General features: G+C 33.8%; 1 protein-coding gene across 11 annotated transcripts in view; it reads right to left on the bottom strand.

Annotated features, from left to right (window-relative positions):
• LOC136125942 (sodium channel protein type 3 subunit alpha) overlaps positions 1–27,547 on the bottom strand; it is an 80,849-nt gene that overhangs the window by 17,460 nt on the left and 35,842 nt on the right. For all 11 annotated transcript variants that reach the window (XM_065880945.1, XM_065880938.1, XM_065880944.1 and 8 more), the window contains exons 14-19: positions 20,627–20,800; positions 19,012–19,368; positions 16,732–17,202; positions 5,716–5,836; positions 4,457–4,611; positions 3,532–3,705 (exon numbers count right to left, since the gene is read on the bottom strand). In XM_065880945.1, the coding sequence (XP_065737017.1) occupies positions 3,532–3,705; positions 4,457–4,611; positions 5,716–5,836; positions 16,732–17,202; positions 19,012–19,368; positions 20,627–20,800 (1,452 nt within the window). The remainder of the gene's footprint in view (positions 1–3,531; positions 3,706–4,456; positions 4,612–5,715; positions 5,837–16,731; positions 17,203–19,011; positions 19,369–20,626; positions 20,801–27,547) is intronic.

A 27,547-nucleotide genomic window follows, 5' to 3' on the forward strand; every position in this document is an offset into this window, starting at 1 on the left:
TGTTAGATTCTCTTCAGAACTCGAGACTTGGGTAAAACTCACCGTGTACTCTTGAATGTCTAATTGGCATCTCATAACTTAGTACATCCCTCTTCCACCTACCATCTGCTTGCCCTGTCAAGCCTGTTTTCTGATCTTATCTATTCCAGTTAATGGTTTCATCTTCTACCCATTTGTTCAGATTGAAAGAAACTCTGTTTAATCGAATTCTCCTTTTTCTTCATGTCATACATCCAGTTCATCAGTAAGTCTCATTGCCTTAGTCTAAGACATAATCTTCTCTTTCCTAGATTATTAACACAGCTCCCTAATTGGTCTCCCTGCTTTGACTTTTTTGCTGTTCCTTCACCATAGCCAGATGTGATAATTTAAAAACAGTAGAATAGATCCCTGCTCACCCTTTCTCCCTTGAGTTTCCCATTGTGAACCGTAATCAATATACATTAAATTACATAATATGTACAATATACATTAAATTACAGTAAAACATGAGTTTCTTACCATGGCCTCTAGGTGCCTTTCTGAATTTAATGTCTATTACTCTTGCCCGTGTTTCATCACACACAAGCACAACAGTTTTCCTTCTGTCTCTTAAGTGTCCCTGGCTCATACTTCGGCGCCTTGAGATTGTTCTTTTCTATTCCCTCAGGTCTTCAAATAACTGTCCCATTGTTATAGACTGAATGTTTATGTCCCCCCAAAAATTCATATGTTGAAACCTAATCCCCAGTGTGAAGGTATTTGGAGGTGGGGTCTTTGGGAGGGTATTAGGTCATGAAGGCAGAGCCCTCATGAATGGGATTAGTGCCCTTATTTATAAAAGACACCCCAGAGAGCTTGCTTGTCCCTTCCTGTATGTGAAGACACAGCGAGAAGACTGCTGCCTATGAATCAGGAAGCAGGCTCTCACTAGACACTGAATCTGCTGGCGCTTTATTCTGGGACTTTGCAGCCTCCAGAACTGTGAGAAATAAATTCTGTTGTTTACAGGTCACTAAGTCTATGGTGTTGTGTTACAGCAGCCCACAGGTACTGAGACACTATTTCTCATCATTTACCTCATCAAAGACACCTTCCATAGAGACTCTGGGTAAAACTCTCCTGCTCCCCACTCTGCAGTCATTCTCTATCCTGTTATCCTGTTTTCTTTCATAGCAGTGATCACCATCTGCTTTTATCTTATTTTTGGATTTTATTTGTTTACATCTTTACTGTCTGTTCCAGTCTCTCCTAGAGTGTTAGATCCTGTAGATCTAACAGGGCTTGATTTGTCTTGTTCATATCTTCTTTATCTCAAATAGCATGTGGCCCTTATTAGGTGCTCAAAATATTTATTAGATCAATGAATGAATGTTAACGGAGGTTGGAGAGATAACCCAATACCTTTATTTTTAGGTAGGGAATTGAAGATAGATAAATTTTATATAGATAAATTTCTCCAGGTTTAAAAGTGTATTTCTTCTGGTTTGAAGTTACTTTACTTATACTTCAGTTTTTGGGGTTTTGCTTTGTTTTGTTTTGAGCTTTCTGTGACTGCTTAGTTGGTATAGCAATCTATCTTATGGACTGTGAAACCCTTTTAAGTATGTTTTACTTGTACTTTCAAAAAGTGTTTTAACTCTATGTTTACTTTAGTTTATTGGACCCAGTGGTCTGAGAACAAGTTATTAGTTGAGGTTACATGAATTCACATATTTTAGTCCCTGCTTTGGGAAAAGAAGATAGATCCATTTAAGATTACATAACTTGCTCAAAGGTACCCAGTTCCATTTTACTAATTTAAACTTACTAAAAGGGAAGTAATTTGGGGGGCACCATTCTTTGACATTATTCTGTAGCTAACTAAGTGTCTATATTAGCTTTCTAAGGATTCAAACATGATACAAAACCTTGACAGATTTTTGCATCACATTTATTTCTTCTGTATGAGGGAAATACACGGACTTAAGTACAATGTAGTAAGTGTTTCAGTGAATGTAAATTTTTCAGTAAATGAAAATATCTTAGTAAATTTCAGAATTTTCTGGAGAAGCTCTATCACATTTTTAAGTGATCTTCATACATGACAAAAGTTTTTCGAACCAGAGAATATTATGTGTTTCGTGTCCCATCATTTCAGGGAAAAGCTGGAGATCATACATGCTGAATTCCAAAGCCAGTATGAAAATATAAATATAACATTTGTACGAGTTAGATAAGAAATCTGTAGGGTAAAGGAGCACTGAATTGAGAATTAGGAAATTAGGACACTAATCTCAACTTTGTTACTAAGTAGTTGTGCTATCTAAGGAAAATTCTTCAAACTGAGGCTTTAGTTTACAATAAATTGTTTAGAAGACTGTGTAGAATAGAGCGTAGATATTCTTTAAGGTCCGTTCAATCTGCAGAATATGAAAATATTAAACTTCCCTGTTTGGAAGCTTTTCAGGACAGTATTGAGATTCATCTCTATTATTCATTAAAGACCAGACACGGGAAGTTGGAAGTCATTTCTGATCTATTAATAGTGACCTGGCACCAGATTTCGTCTCAACTCAAAGGGTTGAACACATTTTGGTTATAGAACTTCGAGTATGTATGTATGGGAGGAAGGGGAGTAGAATTTAGATAGGCCCACACTTGTCAAAGACGATAAAAAGAATGAATGCACACATAATGACAATCATTGATTCATAGTGGCAAGCGTTAGAACTAAAAATAAAGTGCTTTATAATTGCTGGGAAACAGCTAGAGATAGTGCTTAAAGCACCTTTTTGAGGTGGAGGAGGCTGAGAAGCCTTGTGCAATGGAACATCACAGACTACAAAGGACCAGTTGACTCTCATTTTGCCCCAGTGCCTCTCCATTGCTTGGAATAAAAAAGTAGGCTGCAAGTCAGACAGGTCTTGTTATTGGCAATGTTCCTGTGACTATTCACCTCAGGGTAATCAGATTCAGAACAGGGCTTCTACACCTATCTCTTTGCATGGTAAATATTTCATTAGCTACTGAGGTATCTAACTACTGATTTAAGAATGGAAATACATTTTATTGTTTCTGTGGCTGAATGAATACAGTGAATAGGTTATTTTAACATTATTTAGTAACATACACTCTAATAAGGGATTAGAGTGCAATTCTGACAATTCCTGGCCCCAAATATGTCTTGATTTTGCCTCCTGGAGATAATTTTTTTCAATTGAACTGTTAATAAGCTAGATCTGTCAATTAACAGATTTTTAGCTATTCCTTACCTTGAGATCCTTAATTTTCAGAAAAAGAAGAGCTATTTGCCTGTGGCCTAGAACAACTCTCTCTGTGTTTTCTCTTACCACTGTCCACATTTTTAGGACCTTTTCTGCTGCTTTCCCTTGAGACTTACCTCATTTTTGCATTTTTTTGGTAGTTTTTCAAAAAGATAATTGCATAATTGTGTCAGAATTGGTGAAACTAGAGTCTAATTAAAGTCAAGGTTTTAATTGTAGAAATATATGAAATGTCAAACTTGCCTCTTTTAAGAATAATTTCATAAAAATCACTTAGGATACTTACATCGACAATCAAGAAATCTAGCCAGCACCAGGCATTAGTGAAATAGGTTTGAAATCCATAAGCTACCCATTTGAGAAGCATTTCCAGGATGAATATATAAGTGAAGACCTTGTCAGCATATTCTAGCATGGTTTTGATAGTTTTTCGTTGTTCAATGTATATATCTTCAAAAGCCTGTGAATCAAGAATGCTTTTATTTTATTTGAATGTCTTGCCTCCACCCAAATACTTGATAAAATTCTTAGTAGAATGCTTGGCACAAAGCACTAATTTGATAAACATTGGCTAGTATCAGACAAATGTGGAACCAGACGAAATCTAAAGACTAAAACTAATGGAAAATGTTGGCAAGAAAATGTCAGTATCTTTACTGATTTAGTTTGTGCTTTCTTCTCTGCCTCTCACCCCCAAATCTGTATCTCAATTACTTCTACAAAGACATGCTTTTAGAGAAGTAATATGAACTCAGAAAATATCTAGAAGTTCTGTTAACGAGGGATAGACTTGGCCTATTCCAACCTTACTTTCATCAATTCTCTGAATGATCTGGCTCATTTTGAAAGAATAAATTGATTAGACATAAAAAAATACACTTTTAGTCCATAAATATTACTATGATTATTTGGGAGAACTGGATGGGATTTGACATGGAAGGTAATGTAGTTACAGAATGTCCCTGGAAATGGTTGTCTCAGTAAGGAAAACATCTGTTAGAAAAGCACCAGATGAGAAATTGCATCTGGCTGCTCATGGTTCTAATTTATTCTGTAATGAATTTTGCATAGTTAAACCCTGGGTGCCAAGCTCTGCAAGGTACAAATATACCTCTTGTTTTGCTCCTTAAACTAAGTGTATGCTTCTGGTATTTTTGGAGATAAGCTATTTCACTAGAACCTGATTCTTGCCAATAATGCGTTACACTTACCAAAGCACCACTACTGAGAAGGATCATGAAGACAATGAAAGTCTCAAACCAGTTGTGTTCAACAATGCTATAGCAGGTTTTCCGCAGATTCCACCAGACTTTTCCTTTGCCTTCTTCTATACTTACTTGACAGAATGGAAACTTTTTAATACATCCTAAAAGATAACATTAAATATAATAAATTAGAAAAATATATTTCAATCTTAAATAGGAAGAAATAAACTTTGTTCCTCCCTCCCCAATCCTAGTCTCAGATCATCATTTTATACAGCAACTGGCTACTTCATCCCTTAGTTATCTTCAGCATCCCTCCTGTATAGTGAATCATTCTCAGACTTACATATCAGCCAGCTACCTAGAATCAAAGAGCTGCTTGAGTATAAATGGTTCCAGTCTTTAACCCTGCTTAGGATCTCTCTTTGCCTCAAGGCCAATCATGGACAAGAACATCTCTCAGGTTTGGGGAAAAACTACATATTCAAATTGTTTATTCATTTTTTGATGTGATCCTGGATTTTTACACACTTCTTTTCACACAGAAAATTCCCCTGTCTCCCAAGGTATCATCCACTGTCAGTTTTCCCAAGCTATTTATTTTCAACCTCAGTGCTTTTCTTAGTCACACCTATGACTCATCTTGTCAGTCAGTATCTCTCTTCCTTTGTCCTCCCGCTCTTAGCTTCCATGTTATTTCTAAACTTCCATCCACTCTTCTGCTCTGAGTTACTACTTATGGGATTCAATCCAATCACACGGAATCAGCATACCTTTATTGATTTGTGTGCTAGCCACTGTACTGGTCACTGTGAGAATAACTGCTGGTCTCCCTGACAAGGCTCTAGAGCACATCTATATCCCCAAACAGCTCTGGTCACAGCCCAAATTAACCACATTTGAAACTGTTAGAGATGGAGTGTAATTATTGCAGCATCTATAAATCAAATCACAACATTGCCAATGAGGTCTGAAGGGATTGCTTTATCAATAATGAGATGGTGTTCCAGAATGCCATTTATCTTCTAGGGTTCACTTCTCCACATTCTGGAGGATGAAAAAAAGGACTTGTCAAATTATCTTAATTGTCCAGGCACAGTAGCTGCTATAGTATAATCAGGAAATACAGATAAATTAACTTTTTGGAAGAAAAGAGGAAAACAAAGATAAATATGCCTTCACCATTTCTTTCTTCAAATGAGGTATATTTAGTCTCTGTAAGGAAAGAAGGGAGATTACATTTAACCATATTAGAGCTTGTTTACCTTCAGTAAAACAAGCTTCTGGCTTAAGGTCTTCCTCGGGTTCAATTTCAGCTTGTTCACCTTCTCGGGGCAGAGCAACATCAACTGTACTTCCTTCAGATGAGCTGGTTGCATTTAATTTCTGGAAACAAAACCGCATTGCAAAGATGTGATTTTTCTCCCCTTTTATTCAGCTAATTTGGAAATGCTCTGTGATGGTGTGAAAAAATGATGGTGGTAGTGATAGCATTTGACTCTGTTAACAGTACTGATAATTGTGTACTAATAATTTAACATACTTGAAGTCCTATTGTTTAAAACAATGTAACTACTAAGTTGATTCAGACAAAAAATGGTTAGACAGCATTCAATGTGGTTGATTTGGAAGGGAGTGATTTTACTGATTAACTTGTTTATGATCTCTATTTGTCTATGGATGCCATATGAAAATAATTTAATACATCAACACTCAGGCCAAATCAAGAATAGTTTGATAAAAGTTTGGTATGCTGACATTCACTATTGATTATATTAATTAAAATGCTTCAAATCAAATTGTAATTTCCACTCTTCAATGGAAATGTTCAGAGGGCAAAGAACATTACCAGTTGTCTGTAACTACTGTCCATGTTTCTGTAATTTTAGAAAGGAAGAGTGGCACATTAACATTAGTCACAGTCATTATAGTTCAACTTTGAGCTATATTTTTCTCTGCCTTACATAATTTTCTTTTTACTTTACTAGCAGAAACATGATAGATCTCTCTTTCTCTTTCTCTCCCTTTTTTGAACTGCTTAAATGAATTCAATACTTGCCAAAGAATTCTAAATGAAATGGAAATTTCTTCATAAATGACATTGTTCAAAATCTGTATAGACTTTCATTAGGAGCATATTCCGAATTCAACATGTGATCAGGCTGTGAATTTTTCCTTTAAAAAAATTATTGTGATATGCCACGTGGCTAGGAAGAGCCACTTTAGTGTTGCAAGAATAAATATCTAATAAGTACTCTGATACCACTTGGGATGACATTATGGATGTGCAATGCTTTATGAAAAGTGATGCAAAGATATGACATACAGCACAACCCAGGGAATGTAAAACTTTTAGAATGAAAGAACATGGACATGTTAATGGTTTCAAAGGACCCATTAACTTTAGTAGCTGAGTGATAGGGTCACTCTGCCCTAACCCTCTGAAAGAGTTAATGTGTTACTGAAAAATACCTGGATAACTCCTTAAGCATCAGTCATATTGGAGGAAATTTGGCTCAAAATTCTTGATTTTTTGAACTCACCATGCAAATGTAGTTTAATACTTTATAATGTGAACATGGAAGAGTAGTATCCAGATGATATTTTCTGTGGTATTACTTTGAGGGTGACGTTAACCATGTCCAATTAAATATATTATGAAAGTTACCCTAAGTCAAAATATAATTCTATAATAAAATATCTCCTAGTCTGGAGTATGTTAAAGAGAGACTAGGCCATCGATTATGGCCTATGGTTCTTAGGATCATTAGAGTACAAGAATTTTTACCATTAAAATCCTCTACTTTTTGGAAAGGTGGAAGGTAAAGACATATTTTATTCTCTCAGGATTTTTCTGCTTCTTACAGCCAGAATATCTTTATTCTTTTAAGAAAATCCCAGGAAAGCTACTGCTGGATAGAATTGCAGCAGCTTCTGGTATAACCAAGAAAATACTAGATAATTCTTCCCTTCCAATTTCATTGGTGGTTTATGGGTTGGACACTCTGACATTTGATGAGTGGCAGCAATAATATCCACTGTATAAATAAAACCAGTAAGAAACCAAATTATTTTGAGGTTAGTTATAAAAAGCTTCATGTTTCTTCTTCCTTTTGGCCAATCCAAGCTGAATAATTTCTTCTGAGCCTGGTCACGATCCACTTTTTCCATGAAGCCTTTCTTTCTTATGATTTCTCCATGCTAAATTTTATAGAACGTTTTGCCCATAATACTTGTTTGCTTTGACCAAATATTCTCATAAATATATATAAATTATATATATACATAAAATTGTATATTTATGTACATATATACATATATATTAAAATGTACACACATACACAAATATACATCTATACACCAAAAGATTCAAGCATAGAATAGACACTAAATGGTAATGTTGAATTTATGAAAAATTGAATGCATTTTGTTATTACACTTATAGAGAGAATTATAGTGTTTAGATAATTTGATCTCTTCATTTTGATATGTAACTCAATTGTGGCCTTTGCAGAAGTCTGTTTAGTTGTATTAGAAAATGCATTTTCTTAATGAATAGGAATTATTAATGATATTTTAGTGGTAAAAACACATATTTCCAAAATGTTTCTCTAAAATATTGGCAGACATTCAATAAAGAAATCTGAAGGAAGAAAGTAATAAGTATATATGTATACACACGCAAATACACATATACTTTTCCATTTGAAAACTTTAGAAAATATACTCACCCTTCACTTCTTATTTTACCACTGTTAATACAGTTGTGAAATGTTCAATGTTTTGCATTATAATTCTCTGCCATGTATTACACAAGTGTCTTATATTTAAATACAAATATTTAAAGCAAATCCTTTACAGCACAAGTGTTGGTAGCCATTAATCTGAATGACAGTTGTATCCACCGTTTACCAAGTATTGACCTCTGGATGTGTCTTTGTTATTGGTACTGTCTTTAGATTGTAAACTTTTGTGAATGTGTTTAGTATGTTAAAATACAAATAATTTCAATTTTCTAAATGGCTGTGGAGGTAATGTACATTGTAAAGCAGAGAGGGTCCGTGTGTGAGTTAGTTTACCTCTATCTGCCTGGCATTATGAAGCATAGCATGTCTTTTGAAAACAGACAAGGAAAAAATCTCTGCATGTATTCTGCTCTTCTCAAATGAGCAGAACCCATTTTACATGCGGAATTGCTTCACCGTTATCCAGGAGTTTTTCTGATTATAAGGATAAGCTCATTAACCTTATGCTCTGCAAAACTCCTTAAGGAATGTTTAGACAGAGACTTGATGAATCAAGGTTTAAAAAATAGTTGGTAGGCTAGTGTTTCTGCCACTGAAAGTGTTTTGTGGGAGGCTCCTTTTCCTATGAAAGTTGGCATAAAGTTAATTCCTGCTAGTTGGAGAGTCAGGCTTATTCATGGTGTAATCTTCATAGGCCACATTTTTGTCATAAGAAGGTACATATACTTTATCCTATGAAGTTATAAAAATATTGTATCAACTACATAAACATTTTAAAGTTGTGAATTTACCTACATTTATAAATTAAAGCTTAGACTGTGTTCTTATTAAGTTACAACAACTTACCAATTAAGATATACTGCCTGATAAACTTTAGTCACTGGAAACATAAAGAATTTTACTGCTGTATTTTAAAATTTTGAAATTTATATCCTAGAAAACTACTTAAGCATTTAAAATTCTATACATGGATATAATACTATCTTCATAATCTAAACATTTCTAATTAAGTTCAACATTTTGGCATTCATACTCTGGTAGAGGGTAGTTTGTCATACATTATATCATAGCCATACCAAAATGACTTCCAAATTTTATTTAAAAACACATAACTGATTTAAAAGCAGGTGACTGATGATAAATACAAAGAATAACTTACTTTCTTTAAATTGCCATAGCTGTGCTACTAAAATGATAAAAAAAAAAGATACCTGAAATGAAATTTTCCACATTAAGGAACTTGATGACTATACTAAATAACTAAAATTAATACTTGTTCTGAAGTAGTTATAAAAATGTAATTAGGTATATAGGCATAACAGTAGAAAGCTTCCATATAAAACCACATAGTACAAGCTCATCATTTGTTTTCTTGTACTGTTTTCTCCCTATCCGTCCAATATTTTATGGCACTTAAGGCTAGATTCTTCCATCCCTTGTAGAAACTACTGAGTCTACAGAGGGATGATGACTTATGCTCTACAAATGCACACTGGAAAGCAGGTTTGAAGATGCAACATTCTCCAGGCCTAATTCAGCCACAGGAAGCATGCCTGGCTGAAGCAGAAGCCCGGCGCAATGCTGTGGAAGCCGCACGCTGGTCCAAGAACCATGTTCTCAAAGACATGGTACATGAATGTGAAGTTTTCATGGTTAGCTGCAAATACTACTTGTAAGAAATGACAGAATCAGCACCCAGAAAGGCCATTTTCCCCTGATAACATGAACTTATATAGAAATCCCCCCTTATGGCGAATATTGCTCAATTTTTATCCAATTAAATAGTGAAATTTAACTTTCAGAAATGGAAGAGAATGTTAGCAACTGGCCTACTTCCACCGAAATGCGCTCACATTTCATTTATTTTCAGTCAGCTATCAAATGTTTTACTCTCACAAACTGCTATATGATTCAAAAGGCAAAAATAAAAGATTCAGCCATTACAGACTGCCTTTAAAATCTAGCCATTTCTTTCAAAACTTCTGGGTTTTGTCTTGAAAGTAAAAGAAGAAAATCTTTTGGTTACACAATCTATCAGGGCCTTAGTCTGATCTTTTGGATATGCATATCCATATCTTGACTTATATTTCATTTGAAGGACAGGTAGCCACACAGTGAGGTCACTGGGCTGCATATCCAAGGCAGGAGGAACACGACTAAAACCAATAGCTCTTTTTTTTCTGGACCACTTATTGAATGGTTAAAAATATAAACCATCTCTATTTAGTTTGGCCTTAACATATTTTAAATGTGTAACACCCCTCATGCACCTTTTATTTTAAAAGAGCCTTACTACGAACATAATATAGGAAACTGACAATAATTATATGGTAATTGAAGAATAAGGTAAAAGGACATCCAGCAGGCAAAAGAAAAAGCTGGTTTATGTTAAGAAGATAATACAAAAATTTCCATCTAAACTTGCCTTGATTTTTATTTCAGCAGAAGTACACTGAAGCACCAAAACCTTTCTCTAAAGGTCGAGATAGGTTTAAAATGGTTTTTCACACTCCCATCTGTGCCTCTGAAAGAGTTGTGTCACATTCAGTTTCTCAGAGAGCATTTGGAAGACACTGAGAACGTAACAGAAATGGGAAGCTAGAGGTATTCTCCCATTGCTCTCCAGATTCTGAAAACGGAGCACAGGGCCTTTTCTAGAAGGGTACGTGCTTGGGACCTTAGTCAAGCATCATTTTCAAAGTTTCCATAATGACTTTGAAAAAGAGGGAATCCTGTTATAAACATGGTGTAAAAGATAATTTTCCAGTACCATTTAATTCTGCCCTGCTTGTGAAGAAAAAATAATCAGATTTTCTTCGATGACTAATAATCTTGTTCTACTCCTAAAACTAAAAAGTCATTTTAAGTAAAATTACATAAATCACCAGGGGCTGTATTTTAGAAAAATTTTTATTTATAATTTTATGTCTGAATTTGTTTCATTTTACAGCTAATTCTCAGTTATCCCTAAAGAAGAAGAGAGTATGTATAAATTAAAGCTACAGACAAACCCCAAGCTCTAATTAGGTTTTTTTTTTTTCACCAAAAGCCTTGAAAACTGCTAATACTCATGAACTTTTCACTTTTTGCTTTTTAATTTGCCTTCAAGAGCACTCACTCTGGGGAATTCCCTGGTGGTCCAGTGGTTAAGACTCAGGCTTTCATTGCTGTGGACCTGGCTTTGATCCCTGGTCAGGGAACTAAGATCCCACAAGCCGTGTGGTGTGCCCAAAAACAAACAAACAAGAACACTCACTCTGGCTGTGATTCCAGTAACAGGAGAAAGTTGAGTCAAGAGAATAAACTAAAGATTTATTTCATCCACAAACCTACAGCAATTTTTGGAGATATCCTTTATTCCTCATAAAACTATAATCAATAAATAATAATCCAAAGAAGGAAATTTTCCAAGTCTCTTTTTTGCCTGCTCAGTTTTAGGTAGAACATTTAGGGAGAAATTAATGTGGATCAGGGAAATTTAAAAAAATGGGTACACTGAACCAATTACTTAATATTAAGATGCGATGAATTTTCCTATCCTGTATCATGATGCTTTTCATTTTTTAATTACAGTGATCACTTAGGGTTTGGCAGACACATGACTTAACAACTTCCCCAAACTACATGAAAATCCAAGATATGTGGTGCCCAAATGTATACAGACTATGGCCCTTCATATCCAAAATCTCATGATCACCTTACTCTTTTTTTTTTTAATGGAGGCTTTCCCCCAAAACATGAAAGCAAACATTTCTATCTGGAGCACATGAATTGGACGGGTTGAAAATTATATTCACAGATCTGAATATAATGATCTGAAAATGGCAACACTGTCAAACCCTGTGAGGCTCATTTTGGTAATACAGTTTACTTATAAGGGCTGAATCAACAACAACAAAAAGTTGTGGTCTTATTTTAATGAAATAAAAGCAGAAAAAAAATGCATCCTCTCAAGTTCTTAAGTGTTTTGAACTTTAAACATTTCTATCATGTTTTAAAATAGATATAAATCCTATAGAGCATGCAATTATTGCTTTTAAAAGCCTAAACAGACTAAACTGGAAAGTCATTAACAGAATCAAAAACGGTGTTGGGACTGCCCGTCTTGCCTGACCATGCTGTGATGTGTCACACGATTCAGCAGAGAGCAGCTGGGCACGTCTAGCACTTCCTTGCCATGGCAGGGGAAGGAACGTAGCTGAGTAGCATGCAGGCCAGTCAAAATTTATTTAGAAAGTGATTGTACATGTACAACTTGCTTGGGTAACCTGGGTAAAAGTGGTGGCACGAGCCTCTGGCTGGTTAAAAAACACCAGAGTTTCATTCTTGAAGGCTCCAGCTTGATTTTACCCCTGTGAGAAGTAAGAATGGTAAGCAGTGAAGGTCACAGTATGATATTCCTAGATTGAGCTTTGGAATTCAACTTCAAATATGCTTCTTAAGAGCATTTATTCTATATCCTTCACCTGGGAAGACAATGAAACCTTTCAAGAACTAAATTGTAAAAAATCCATAATTATATAAAAATGTCAAGAAATCATGTTTATATAAAAACAAAATTCTACATTATATCTTGCCATAAGATATATACAATTCCAAGGTTTTACAAAATAAAAGGATCACTATTTTGAAATTCATGCCTTCAATTTCCTTAAAATTTTTTTCATGCAAAACTTTATGTTCATTTCCATACCAGTCTGTTTATGTTACTGGTGCATATAATAGATACACATATATAAAATATGTATTACATAATATAATAACAGCAATTCATATTTTTATCTCTAAAAACTTCTAGAGATCATTTCTCCCCAACTGTGGTATAGCTAGATATTTTGAAAATGAATGGAAGGAACAGAGCGGCTAGAGTTTTCGAATACTATCTAAATTAATGACTAATTTACTGCCTCTTCTTAAAGCAGAAATGTGGTGCAAATTTTTTTTTCTTTTCTTTCTTCCTTTCTTTTGAAATGTATCGGTCTGTTAGGTTTAACTTGTATGATTTTTCACTTTGTCAGCAAAGAGAAAGGATATTTTGTGTCCCCCAAAGCACAGCCCAATGTTCTTTATCTACTTGTGTTCAAAAAACTAAGAAGTGTGAACCAATATGCCACTTTATGGATACGTTATTTTTAATTTGTGTGTGTGTGTGTGTGTGTATGAGTGTGTGTGTGCAATAGCTAATAAAAAAGAACAACCCAGCCAACATAAATGTGAATCTGATATGTGACCTGTGTTCAATGCCAGCAGTTTTCAGAAATTTCAGATCAAAACTGAACTTCGCTGGAATTTATTTAAATCTATTCTATAATGCTGATTTTTACTTTTATTTTTGAAAACAGTGTACAGTTGACCCTGGGACGACACAGGTTTGAACTGTGCAGGTCCACTTACACACAGATTTTTTTCAATAGTAAATACTACAGCTACAGGATCCTCAGTTGGCTGAATTTGTAGATGTGGGAGTGCAGATACGAAATCATGTATATGGAGGGGCAACTGTAAATTATACTCGGATTTTCAACTGGATGTAGGGTTGACACCCATAACTCCTGTGTTGTTCAAGGGTCAACTGTACTTTTAAACTTTGTGTGAGCATACGTGAGAATTGCCCTATTATTCTTCCAAGGTTTTTCTGGTACTAATTTAAAAAATCATCCACATAAAACTTACTGCTGAATTTAATTTTACTGTGCAAAATAATTTGAAATTTTATCCTAGCTTTATAAAAGTTTTAATTTTATATTTACTTTTAAGTATTTTCCCTCTAATATATCTGTATACTTTAAACAATTTTATTACATTCTGTAATTGGATTCCATGTATCCAAAACTAGCTTGGAAGAGGACAGATGATTATTTTAAAAAACCACCCAATAAAGAATTTTTGTTCAGATAATAAAATGTTTTCAAGGACTTGAAAATGAAGACATTGTATCTCATTGTTCCAAGTTTATGATTTTTTAGTCATTAAAAAAAAGGACATGACAATGAGGTAGTATTCTCCTAAAGCAATAATTTGAAATATCTGTGGACATCATAGAGTTTTTTTTTTTAACATCTTTATTGGAGTATAACTGCTTTACAATGTTGTGTTAGTTTCTGCTGTATAACAAAGTGAGTTTTTGAAGTATTCTGGAAACCAACTTTTTGGTAAAAAGAAATTAAGATATATCATTTCCATGAGTGCAGTGAGATGAAACCTATGATGTTAACATAGCAAATGTTTCTCTGCCTCTTTGGCTTTTCTATCTCTTCTTGACCCCAAGCTAGTCTTGTCCCTAGTCTTCCCTTATTTTCTCTTTGTAATTACTTCTTTAGGGAACTCCTCTATTTTCAAGGAATCAGATAATTATGAAATCTGCGTTATTAAATCTATTTTTTAAACCCTGACTGCTCATTCAGTCTCTTGTTCTCACTATATCCCACTTCTAATTCAGTATGTCCCAATTGAATTCTTTCTCTTCCCCCATAAACCTGGTAACCTTCTTAAAAAGGCCATTTCAGACAGTTGCATCACCATTTTCCCAATTTCTCAGATTCTTTACTAGGTTGGTCAAAAGCCAGTTAGTCTCAGTTCCCATACTTATTACCGTAGCCCAGAATTCTGTCACCTCATTATTATCAAATGACTGTTACCACATTCCCCAAGATAACAGTTCTCACTCTAAACGGTTTTACTTATTGCTATCAAATAAATTTTCCTAAAACATCACTTTCCTATTGCTTTTCACCTGCTTAGCACTTTATTGACTATGCAGCCAATTCCAAGCTCCTTGACTTACTTCAAAGACTGTATAATCTGAAACTACCTTACTCACCCATACATATTTTTCCAGTCTTTTCAACCAATACTTTATACATGCTGATTATTTCACTACTGCACCTTAATACTAAACTCACTCTAACTCTGGCTTTTGTTTAGTAAGTTTCTGCTTTTTGCTTTCTGTTCATGTATTTGACCCACATTTTGAGGCCTACTTTAATTTTATCTCTTCCGTTTAACAATTTGCTATGTTCTTGCTGTTCTCAATACTTGTATAATCTTGTATTCAGTCCTACAGGATTAAACTTTTTAATAGGTTTTTAATAATTTTGTGAGTTAGTATTAGCTTCCTCAAAGATGCTGAGATTTCCCTGAAGGGGGTTATGTTATGAATCTCTCCTTTAACTCTTCCTTACCCTTAGTATCCAGCAGAGTGCTGAATTCACAAAAGTGCTCAATAAATGCCTGTTAATTAATTGATGATTTTCTTAAATAAATCTATGTCAAGTGATGGAAAATAAAATTAAATTGAATTCTTATTTTACCAGAATGAGCAACACATAAATTAGAATTGAACTCTCTAAGTAGACTTTGAGTGGAATTTCGGAGAATTTCGAAGAAAGAATTTTCGGAGAAAGAATACACATTTTGTGTGTATTTTTACCGTTTTCAAAATATTTTCAAATTTACCATTATAATATATCTCAGAAGCTCTGAAATGCCTGAAAAAAAGGATCGGGAGGGTATCAGTTTTGACACTGTCAGCTACTTACTACTTATACAAATCTGTTGACATATTACTAAAAAAAGAAAGTTCCAAAATATGCAAATATGCTCACAGAATCAGACATCATTTGTCTGATTCCTGTGGTGTCAATATTTATACCCTCATGCTAAAACCTGTCTTTTATAAGCCTGTGCTAGACTTAACTTTCTGCTTCCTACTGGTATATCAGAAGTCTATAAATAAGTAATAATAAAAAATTTAGTCCTGTTCTGCACAATGCAGAATTGCAGAATTAATACCACTAAGCTACTATCATAGGATCCTATGAATTTTAATCCTACAGGAGGAACAATTTCCTTTCTTTTCTTTTAAGTAAGTAGTAATATGACAGTAAGAACAGCTTTCCAGTCTACAGTTTAACTGTAATCCTTAAGTAGAGTTTTTCTAAATAGTTCTTACTATTTCCAAGTTAATCTGGAAGACCTTATAGATTTGCTCATCCTTGACTGGGCAAAATGTAATCAGTACTACTTTTAATTTCCTAATATGTGTAAAATTTTAATAAATGAATAATACTCTTATCATAGGCAATAAAAGGTTTAGAGGAGAACAAAAAGTACACAAAACTTTCACATTAAAAAAATCATAGCAAAACTTAATATATTATAGAAAGTAAGGAGATAACACTTTAACAATGATCAATAAAATATGGTTCATTGTTATTTTTCTAAAGAGCATAATAGAATGTAGAATAGAATATATTAAATAAAATCTGTTTTTTTGAAGGCCACATCTTTTAATCAGACTTTCAAACTATCAAGAAGATGAATATACTAATTATTCAGAATGATGATTTTCTGTGGAAAGTTAGAATTTCAATGGATGGAATTCTCAAAAAAGAATATCTCATAATTTTCCAACATTACTTTATATATGACTTTCAATACACTTTTTAATAATGCATATAAGCACAATAAAAATACTAAGTAACTTGTGCATGTTTTTTATAGGAAATGCAAGAAAAGCTTTAAAAGCATTCTTACCTCTTTGCTTTCTTCTAGTTCTGACTCACTGCTGAACTCTTCAGTATTTACGTTTTCAAAGTCAGACTCTCCAACAGCAATTGGCACTGTTACAGTGAGGCTGGGATTATTTATGAATGACATATAGTCATTTTCATCGATTACATATTTTTCAACACTGCTTCCAGTACCTACACCACTGGTGGTTCCATTCCCATCCTTAAGATAATTAAGCTCTTTGCTTATTTCAATCCCAGTATTATTGGACACACAGCTGTCTATTTTGTTGCCTTCATGGATTTCTATACCTTTTGGCTTTCTGAAAAAGGTTTCTTGGAAACACTCCTGTATCTTATTTTTCACATAATCAATTCCCTTTTGCATCCTTCCTACTGCAATCTGGAGATTGTTCATTTCATTATCATCATCAGTGGCAGCAAGATTGTCTGAGCTAAATGAACTCAACAATAAGGCCAGAAAGAGGTTCAGAACCTAAAAGAAAAAAAGAAAATTTTGCTGTATTAATATTGAAGTATGCATAAACATAATGGCTTAAACAGGGAACTCATAGATCTTTGCTAAAATTAATTCAACAGCTGCTTCTTGAATGCTTACTGTATTTCAGAAACCTTGTCTTAATCACACACCATTTAAAGAACCTGAAATCTTCTACCTGCTCTAAGGACAAAATGGTAAAACAAGCACCCTTCCTTTCAAACCAAGAAGGACAACAGGAAATTGGAGGTTCTAAGATTTAAATTGTGTCTACTCAGGGTTGCCAGTGAAAAGACAAAAATCCCATTTTTGTGGTTTTGGCCAATGAGAAAAAAAAGAGATATTTTCATTTTAGTCATTTTACTGAATTTTACCAGTTTGTCTAGGGAATGTCTAGCTTCATGTGTGTAAATAATGAATTTATCTGTTTAATAGCCTGATGGATATGTGTTAAAACAACATACTTGAAATACAAATTCCATTGTCCCATGACCACAAACTTTTATAGCAGCAGAAATTACTAAAGGCGAATTATAAAAGGTTTAACACATTTCTCATCAGTATACTTTGAAATATATGTGTCCAAATAGTTCAACAGATGGAGAGAAGTCTAAAATTATTCCAGGGTTTAGGCTGGACCCATATAATATAAATTACTTTTCTTTTTACTTTTTTTTTTTGCAGAAAACATGAAGAAATCTCAGTGTATCATTTGGATACATGGGGAAAAATATTACCCAATTAACTGATAAAATATGAATAATAGAAGAAGAATTCATTATAGCTGATGCAAAATAAAATTTATTTATAGTAATATTTTTAGCTTGAAATGTAGTTACTGAGTTTCAAAATATGTTACATGGTAGGAAGACTCATGCTAAGCCAGGACCCCAGTTTGTTGCCTTATTTTTATATCAGATTTATTCAGAATCTAGAGCTTCCTTATTTACTATTCTGAAAAAATTGCATGTCCACAGGTATCCCACAAACATTCTTCTAAGCAGTCTCATTTGAAATGTACTTCTCAAAGGAAAGGTTCAGTATGATAGCATAAAGAAACACTCTGACCACACGATTGAAAAATGTAAGCATTAAAACACATAAACATACAAATTGTGCTTCTATATTAGTGCTTTTAAGTCAGAGCTAAAAGTAAGTCTTTTAAATCTGGTCAGTGTTTATACATGTGCATAACTTAAACCTCAATAATTTATTTTCCTTTAATAAAGCAAATTCAGGGAAGAATATATTTCCAAGATGTTTGGATAATTACAATACATAGCTAAAATATAATGCACTATTTCATTGAAATTTGTCTTCAAAGTTTGGTAATATGCAACTTATGCCTCTGAGTAAGCAAACAATATGAACTATGTATGTGTAAAGAACAGTTTCAATAGTCTTTTGTTTAGAATTACTGGAGATCATAATCTCATCAAAATAATAATAGAATAAAAATAATTCAGGCCATAAAAAATAATATTAGGACAAAGTTAGTCTTGATAAAAACATTTTTTTTGAAGAAGGAAAACTAAAAACTAATATTTTTGTCCCTGGACTGTCACGGGTATACCTCATGTAATCCTCACATAAACCATAAGATTTCAGTTTTGTTATTATAGTTTCATAGTCGGGGAATTTTAGGCTGAGAGAAGTTAAGCAACTTGCCCATGCTCAGAGTGCTAGTACTGGGATTTGAGTCTAGGTTGTTGATGATAAAACCAGATGTGTCTGCTGCATCAGGCCACCTTCTTAGCCACTGTCTGATATTGTTCTTAATTATGAGCATTTGTAATACATACATACCACCAGGTTTCCAATGACCATGACCAACATGAAAACAATAAGGCACATGGTTTGGCCAGCGACCTCCATGCAGTCCCACATGGTCTCTATCCACTCTCCACACAGCACTCGGAACACAATCAGGAAGGAGTGGAAGAAGTCATTCATGTGCCAGCGTGGGAGTTGACAGTCACTAGAGATCTTGCAGACACATTCTTTGTAGCTCTTACCAAAGAGCTGCATGCCGACCACAGCAAAAATGAAGACGATGATGGCCAACACCAAGGTGAGGTTACCTAGAGCCCCCACTGAATTGCCAATGATCTTAATTAGCATATTCAGGGTGGGCCAGGATTTTGCCAGCTTGAAAACTCGGAGCTGTAATCAAGTGAAAATATACTCTTAGTAGTAGTCACAATATAATTTTAAAAGTTAGTTAGACATCATTTTATCAGTATGATACTATATTGTAGTCCCACCTCTGAGGAATATAAAATCTCAAACTATACTAAAATTCAAATCCAGAAAAAAGTGTTAATAATACTGGAATTGTAAATCAAATCATAATATCATTTAAGTGCAAATATAAGCGAGAGAAAATATTTCAGAAATGATAAAACATTTCTGATTCATCAACAGATATATCCATGAAAACAAATTAATACTTTGATTACAGACATTTGTGAATTTAGCAAGCTAATGTCACCTCCAACTATATTTTAGAGAGTAAAAAGATATATTAAAAGTATGAGGTATATATATATATATATATATATATATATATATATATATATATATATATTTTTTTTTTTTTTTTTTTTTTTTTTTGTGGTACGCGGGCCCCTCACTGCTGCGGCCTCTCCCGCTGTGGAGCACAGGCCCCGGACGCACAGGCCCAGCAGCCATGGCCCATGGGCCTAGCCGCTCCGCAGCATGCAGGACCCTCCCGGACCGGGGCACGAACCCGTATCCCCTGCATTGGCAGGCGGACTCTCAACCACTACACCACCAGGGAAGCCCTGAGTTATATATTTTTAATGGACATTTATAATATAAAAGTAAAATAAATTAATTTGATAAACTTAAGGAAAAGCTTCTTTTCAATTTGAAAAATACACATTTTACTTAATTTCCAATAAAATTTTGCATATTTTAAAATAATTTTTCTTGCTAAATTCAAAAAAAATTGTTATACCATTGTCTAAAGTGCTAATGGGATCAAATATTTTCCCACATATTCCTTTAAAGTAGTTACCACTAATATAAGTAAGGTTGATAAAAAGATAAGATTAATTGGGTATAAAGTTTTTATTTATATTTCTTTAGAGACTTTAAAGCAAAAAAATTTTTTTAATGAATTTAAAACATAATTTTAGAAGCACATGTGTGTTTTTAAATGTGCCTTACATAGTTAATTATTATGAAGTGTTTCAACCATTTTTCATCATTCTTGATAAACAGTCACACTCAGCTTTAAAGAGAACATTTATATATTTTCTTAGAATATCACACATACTGGTTTAAGTTTAAAATATCATTGAGGTAAGAAGCTATAAAAACTATACACATTGACTCATTTTTGAAATAAGTATTTTGCCAATGAAAGATAGAATATAAACATAGTCTATGCAGATACCAGTCTGAACGATCTCAGTACAGACAGTCCCTCCACATTTGCCAGGCCAAGCTCCATTAAACTAAGGCTGACAATAATTCCATCAAAGATATTCCAGCCCTCTTGGAAATAATAATATGGATCCATGGCAATGATCTTGAGGACCATTTCTGCTGTGAAGATCCCAGTGAAGACCTAAAGTAAAATAGAGATCAGTACTTCAAGCATTGAAAAAGTTTTGACACTCTAAGAATTTGCAAAGAAGGTTAAACAGTTGTGAGTAAAAATATCTAAAATTTAAAGTGAAGAAATGTGACAAATGGATATACAAGTTTAGCAGTTTTTTCAGGGGAATATTTTAAGTGGATTTGTGTTAGTTAATGAATCTGCTAGATTTCCAAGACAATGCTGATTTGAAAACATTTCATTGTCCACATTTGAAATCCAATACTAAATAATAGCTACTGAATTATTGCCTTTTTTGGTACCCTATGTTTCTACCATAATCACAACCAATTTTTTTAAAGTATTGCAATAAGAACAATTTATGTATTATTGGAAGTCACTCAAAAATTACTTCAGATTGGTAAAAACCATATTTTGTTCTTCATTTTTATTTGTTTTTAAGGGACACCATCTTATTTCTATAATTTTATAAACATTCCTGAAATAAGAGTGAGTTTGCCACAAATGTTTTATAATAATTATTTCTGGATTTATGCCTCAGAATTAAGGTTAATGGATAAGTAGAGCAAGGAACTGCAGATTTAATTGAAAGCATCAGGAGAACATTCTCAGTATGCATACACCCAAAATTAGGATTAATAAATTATTTGAGTGGCTGGATGAATGTCTGTTTGAAAATGGTTTTGTTTTTTAATTCAAAACCACAGGCTAAGATGCCCAAGGACATGAAGAGCTATGAAATTACTCTTGCGAAAAATCTTTTAAAGCAATTACATTAACTATAGGTAAAAGCTGCATATTATGACTAAAGTCAAGCTTACCACTTACCGAGGTAAATCAGCCTTTACCTTGAAGGAACTTTGTCAAAATTACAGTATCAAAATTATTTGGTTTCCTAAAATATATTAATTAAAGGAAATCTTGTTCTACTCTTACAAAGTATAATTGCAGCCAGCGTCTCATTTTCCCAATCACAGAAAGACCTAAGGGAAGTACCCATACCAGAAAAGATAGCTTAACTTCAGTTCATCATTCATTCACTCAAATAGAAGTAAAATGTAATTCAAGCAAGCTTAGTATATGAAAATCCAGATATGCTGGAATGCACATTAAAAAGTGTTTTTTTTCATTTATAGAAGGACTTACCCTGGGGTATTTTTTCCCTGGTGAATGTAAAATAAGTTCTCATTTATATGAATTTTATTTCTTATATAAAGTTTTAGGAGCAGCTACTATTTGAAATAAACAGCCTGATTATAGAAATATATTAGTTAAATTGAGTTAGAAACAATCCAGGTAAATGATCTACAAATATCTCTTCCTACAGAAAATCATAAGGTGAACTTTTCAGCTCTTCTGAAATGACTAGAAGATGTCCTGCATTTTAAAAACCCATACCTTAAACTTACATTCTTTCATCTAAAATTTAATCCCAGCATGAAATTCTCTTTAAAAATAACATTTTAATTATAATTTGCAGTTTAATGTCATAGCTATTTATCTCTTTAAATGCTTTCAATTTAGGCCCTAAAAATCATTGGGATTGTTTTACATACATTTTAGTCTAGTTTAGCATTGTCAGTGATTAAGAATTTTGAAAAAATCTTTCTCATTCTAGCAAAGGTCAACTGAGGCTATTGATCATGATGCTTATGTTTATAAAATTTTAAAACTCCATCAAAAAATGCTAAGAACACAGAGAACTGCAACCCCTGGATATGTATATGGTTATGTACATAAATCCGTGTATGGTTTATAAACATACATTCTGCTGCCTTTGAATTTCTTTATCATGAAGAATTTTTAAGACTAAGACAATTAACAAAAACATACTGAATGTTTATTGTTTGGACTTAGCCTAATTATAATATATCTTGTCTTCTGAAGGAGCTTTTTGTTTTTTGAAATTTTGGATTATATGTTTCTGTAGCCATTCATTCATTAATAATAAATTGCTGAGTACTTACTAGATGTTGTACTAGGCTTTGAAAATGCAGTACTAATTAGGATATACAAACTGAGAATGCATAAACCTAATTCATTTAGGCTGATAAATTTCTTATGGACAATACATCTATAGGCTTCCTAAGCCAGCTTCTTTAATGAGGAGATAAGTTCAGTGAAAAGTTTCTAACCTATTGTACGTGATGACACAAGACAATCAGCAAAAGTGTAAGTGCTAAAGATAGGGATAAGAATCAGCCTGGGAGTCTGGACCAAGAGTAAACAAATTCCAAGCATTTTGTTTTGGGGGGCACGGGGCTTGGATGATCAAATGTTAGGGCTTAAGGTCTCAGTTCAGGGATAAGAAAGTTTCCTTACTGAGTATTTACTTAGAGAGGAAAGTTCTGTTGATACATACATTAAAAAGATAGAAATGTTAGTTCTAAAGGCTCAAGTTTGAATATTGATCAGTTTGCTCCACAGAACCTCTTCTTGTCCAGACTGACATTCCACTCTTTTGTAGTGAATTTGACATAACTGTAGCCGCCTTTCGCTCCATTACTATTAGCTTCTTGTTTTAATGGTTTTAGTTTTATCATCCTCATGCCTTTTGGATTTGTATCTTTAAATATTTGTTGTTGTTGTTGATTCTTTTTTGAAGGATGAAATTGAAATATATTTAAAGGAAAATGGTGGGACATCATTTAACATTTATGATTTTCTTTTATCTCATCTGTCAAATGAGGATAGTGAGATGATTCATCAGGTCTGTGTTTAATATTCTTGGATTTCTATCAGTATTGCTTAGCAAATTTTATTACAAACTGTAGTGTACACACAATTATTGTTACACAAGAGCTTTATTAGTAGTTGTTAGAAAGAGAAGAGAAGGCAGTTTTATATTACACTAGGAGAGGAGTTAGATGGCCAAATAGCACTTCTTCATTGATGAGAGAGGCTTCACAGGTGAGGTCTAGAATTTGGCTCCCATGGGTTTTATCTTTCAATAAACGAGCCATTTTTTTCCTTCAAAATTTATCATGTCCCTTTCCTGAGATTTTGAATTCATATCCTACACCACACCATTTAATTAAAATCATTTTGCTAATTATGTTTCTTTAGACTTTTATTTGCAAATAGCCTGTAAGATTTTTTAGAACAAGTACCATTTTCTAAGTTCCCATCTAGGTCTAGCAGAATAAAGGGATATCATGGACCTCTAATCACTGGTTAGGAGAGTTATAGTAAGAAAAATAATTAGTGTAGGAGCTACAGATCTCTATCGATATTCCCTGAAGAAAAAGTTACAGGTTAGTTGGAAATGTTTGTATGATGAAGAGGTTATCTAACCTACTATGATTGATGGAAGATTCCTTGCTTATAGAATCCCTAAGATGAGTGCATGGGTTTTATAATGGTTAAAACAAAATTTAAAAATGAAAGCAAAACAGAGCATCTTAGAGAAACTCAATAGAGATTTGAGGTCTCTTGATACTCAAATTTGATCAATCGAATCAAAAGGAAGTGATGTAATTTTTATATGCTCCAGAAAGAGGAAACAAAAAGGCACATTGATCTAAGTAAAGACTGGAAGTTCCACAACTCTTTTATGGAACATTCTTTTGTTATCAATTCAACCAAAAAACTCGATGTCCTTATTTATAAGGCAATATGCAATCATTTGCGTAGTAATAAACTAGTCCATAGAAATTTTAAATTTATTTTAATGAGAAAACTGTAAACTCCCCACAGAATATGTGATGTAACATCCATCCATGGAGTATAATATAAATCCAAATTCAGCTAAGTACCCATGCTATAAGGAATATATTCTCTCTTTTTCTTTGTGTATATATATTATATATATATAATTTTTCATATATAAATATTTATTATAAAGCTTGTTATGGGTATAAAATAAGATATGCAAAACTATGAAATACTTTACAGATATACAACATTATTACTACTACTCATAATGAGCTTTTAGCCAATAGTAACAGTCAGTTTACACATTCTCTTATTCCTAAGGTTAGAAATAGTTAAGTCTGTTCTCTGTCGTCTACACTCTCTGTCTTCAAGAGTCTTGTTTTCCCAACACTAAGCTCAGCTTATGCATGGTTCTACCACAAACAGTCAACCAGTGGTAGAACCCCACTTCCCTACTTCATTATCTCCATCACTACTCAAAGTTACAGATTTTAGAATGAGGGACATTTAGTCCAACACATTGTGCTCATGAGAAGGAAGTACTTGTGACTTTTTTAAGACCATCCAGATATTTAGCATGGACAACTGGATTTGGACCCAGATTTGGTGCTTTAGTCTAGTGCTTTTCCATTTGATTGTCCTATAATCCAATGTCTCTTATCCTGTCCCTCCATACTCAGTTGCTTCAGCATTGAAATTCTATAAAACCTCAGTTTCCTGCTTCACTCTGACAAATTTCCAAAATTTTCCCTAACTGTTCAACTTCCCTAACTGTCTAATATCCTGGGAAAAATACAGCAGCTAGAGCAGAACTATTTTCCGTCAGTATTTCAAAGAAAGGTTAATAGCATACAGAAGAGGAAGGAAATTGTTTATTGAGCACGTGCTAGATGCCAGGCACAGTGCTACGTGTTTTCACATTATCTCATTAGATCTTCACAACAACTCTGGGAGATGAGTATTATTATATCCATTTCAATAATAGAAAACAAAGACTCAGATTTTTTATCAAACTTGTCCAGATGCTTCATTATTAGTAAGGTCAAACCCAGTTCCACCTGACTCCAAACCCATGTTCTTTTATGAAAAGATGCTGCATGATGCCTTTTTGGGTAGGAAACAAGCAGTTGGTTATTTATTGAGCTACAATCATGTAAACGCTCTGCAAGATACAAAAGAAAAATGGGATGTGAGCTCTGCCATGGAGTAATTTATAGTGGATTTTTTAAAATATTCAACTAAGTTCTGTTCACAAATGCATTAGGAATTAAGAAAAAGTGTGTTTGATATGGGCTGAGTATCATATTAGAGGAGATGAGGCTTCAGTTGGACCTTGAAGAATATGAAGAATTGAGATGAAGTGATTTGAGTTGGAGTACTTTAAATGTGAAGGTAGAGAACAGTGATATACTATCCCATATGTAAGCATATAAACATTTGTGTGTTATAGTGACAAGGCTGTTCTGATAAGGCTGGTGGTGGTTGGTTAGGAACCAAAGGAAAATAAGCTGGTATAGGAAGGATGGAATCAGATAGGGAGTTTTGAAAACCAGGTAAGAGTGTTGAACCACAAATATAGGCAATAGATCCTTTAGCAAGATGAAAGCATACTGAGTGCAGAGTACTAGAAATATGATTTTAATAGTAGTTACAAGAGTAAAAAAGTTGATACCTGGGAAAAAAGAAATAATGGATCTTCATATAAAATTGTATAAATATATAAGAAATAAAGAGGAAGTAAGTCAAATGGCTATCTTCGAAGCTGGAAGGCTCTTTGAAGTTGGAAGGCTACTACTAGAGGTAATACAAGACTAAATTGAGATTTTTAGGGCTTTCAGTAAATTGTGAGAAAGATGATATTTCAGATGTCACATACTGTGTTTAAAGTTATCCTGGAGCAATGATCTGTAACTGTTGGAAATACAGGAATGGAGCACAACTTACACTATAATTGTAGATAATACCTAGAGTTGTTGAGTACATAGTAATATTGAGTGAAAAACATAGCCTTAATAGGTAAAAGAAGAGAAGTCCAGACAAGGACGCAGAGATAGAGTGATTGGAAAGATGAAGGAGAAATCATCTCCTTCCGATGAAGGAGAAATTGGAAAAAAAAAATCAGTATCACAGGTGTCAAAGATGAAGAAAGTGTCAGGAATCTGGTGGGTGTTCTATAATGCAGTGAAGTTGAGTTCTCTTATTGGAGTAGACATTTATGCAACTGTCTGCCCAGTATGCGCTTTCTTCTTTCTGTTGGGAATAGTTCCTCCACCTGTGTAATTCCTAAGGACTGCCATTTTCACATGACTCCACCCTCACCAATGCTGATGAAACCACAGGTGAGCATCTGACCCAGGTTATGCTGAATAGAATCCTATCACGAGAGTCTGAGCTGGAACTGAAAAAGAGACCCAGTCTTTTTCCAGTGCAGAGGTTACAAGATGTAAAACCAATGAGCTATGGCTGATCATGTTCCTGACCTACAGAGAAAAGATGCAATGAATGTTTGGGCTATATCCAGTTCCTTGGTTAAAGGATATCCTGAAGCCCATCCTGAAGCCCAATTGCAAAATTACCCTTCATATGTTTTGGTAGTTCATCTTTTTCTTTCCATTCCATGAGTCAGTCTTTTTACTTTCCTCTTAAGCTAGTTTGAGTTCTGTTTCTGTCTTGTGCCAAAAAAGGTCTTGATTAATAAACTATGTAAATTCTTTTCTTACTTGTTCATCCATTTCAGATTCTTCATATACATTTAGGAGGAAATGTACAAGTCAGCATACACATACACAGATGTCTGCCCAAGTAACTTGAGCCAAAAATGTGGCTAAATTACAAATGCATTTTTATCAACTATTTCTTCTCTTCTGTGAATTCTACTGAAGCATTTTATTAAGAAGTTCAATTTGAAACAGCTATGCCCTCTTTTGCTCAGAAATCAATCCTTATATATTCCCTTCAGAGAACATGATTTCTTCAGAAGCTATGTGTGCTAAAACTGCATGCTTGTGGAGCCAGAATTAGACGTCATTGTTTCTCTGGGCCTATATTTCCAGCAAGAATGACAGTAAAGATTTTAACAAGTTTACAAAGGGTAAGACACCA

Source organism: Phocoena phocoena, chromosome 7 (assembly GCF_963924675.1).
Source record: "Phocoena phocoena chromosome 7, mPhoPho1.1, whole genome shotgun sequence".
NCBI classification, from domain to species: domain Eukaryota; kingdom Metazoa; phylum Chordata; class Mammalia; order Artiodactyla; family Phocoenidae; genus Phocoena; species Phocoena phocoena.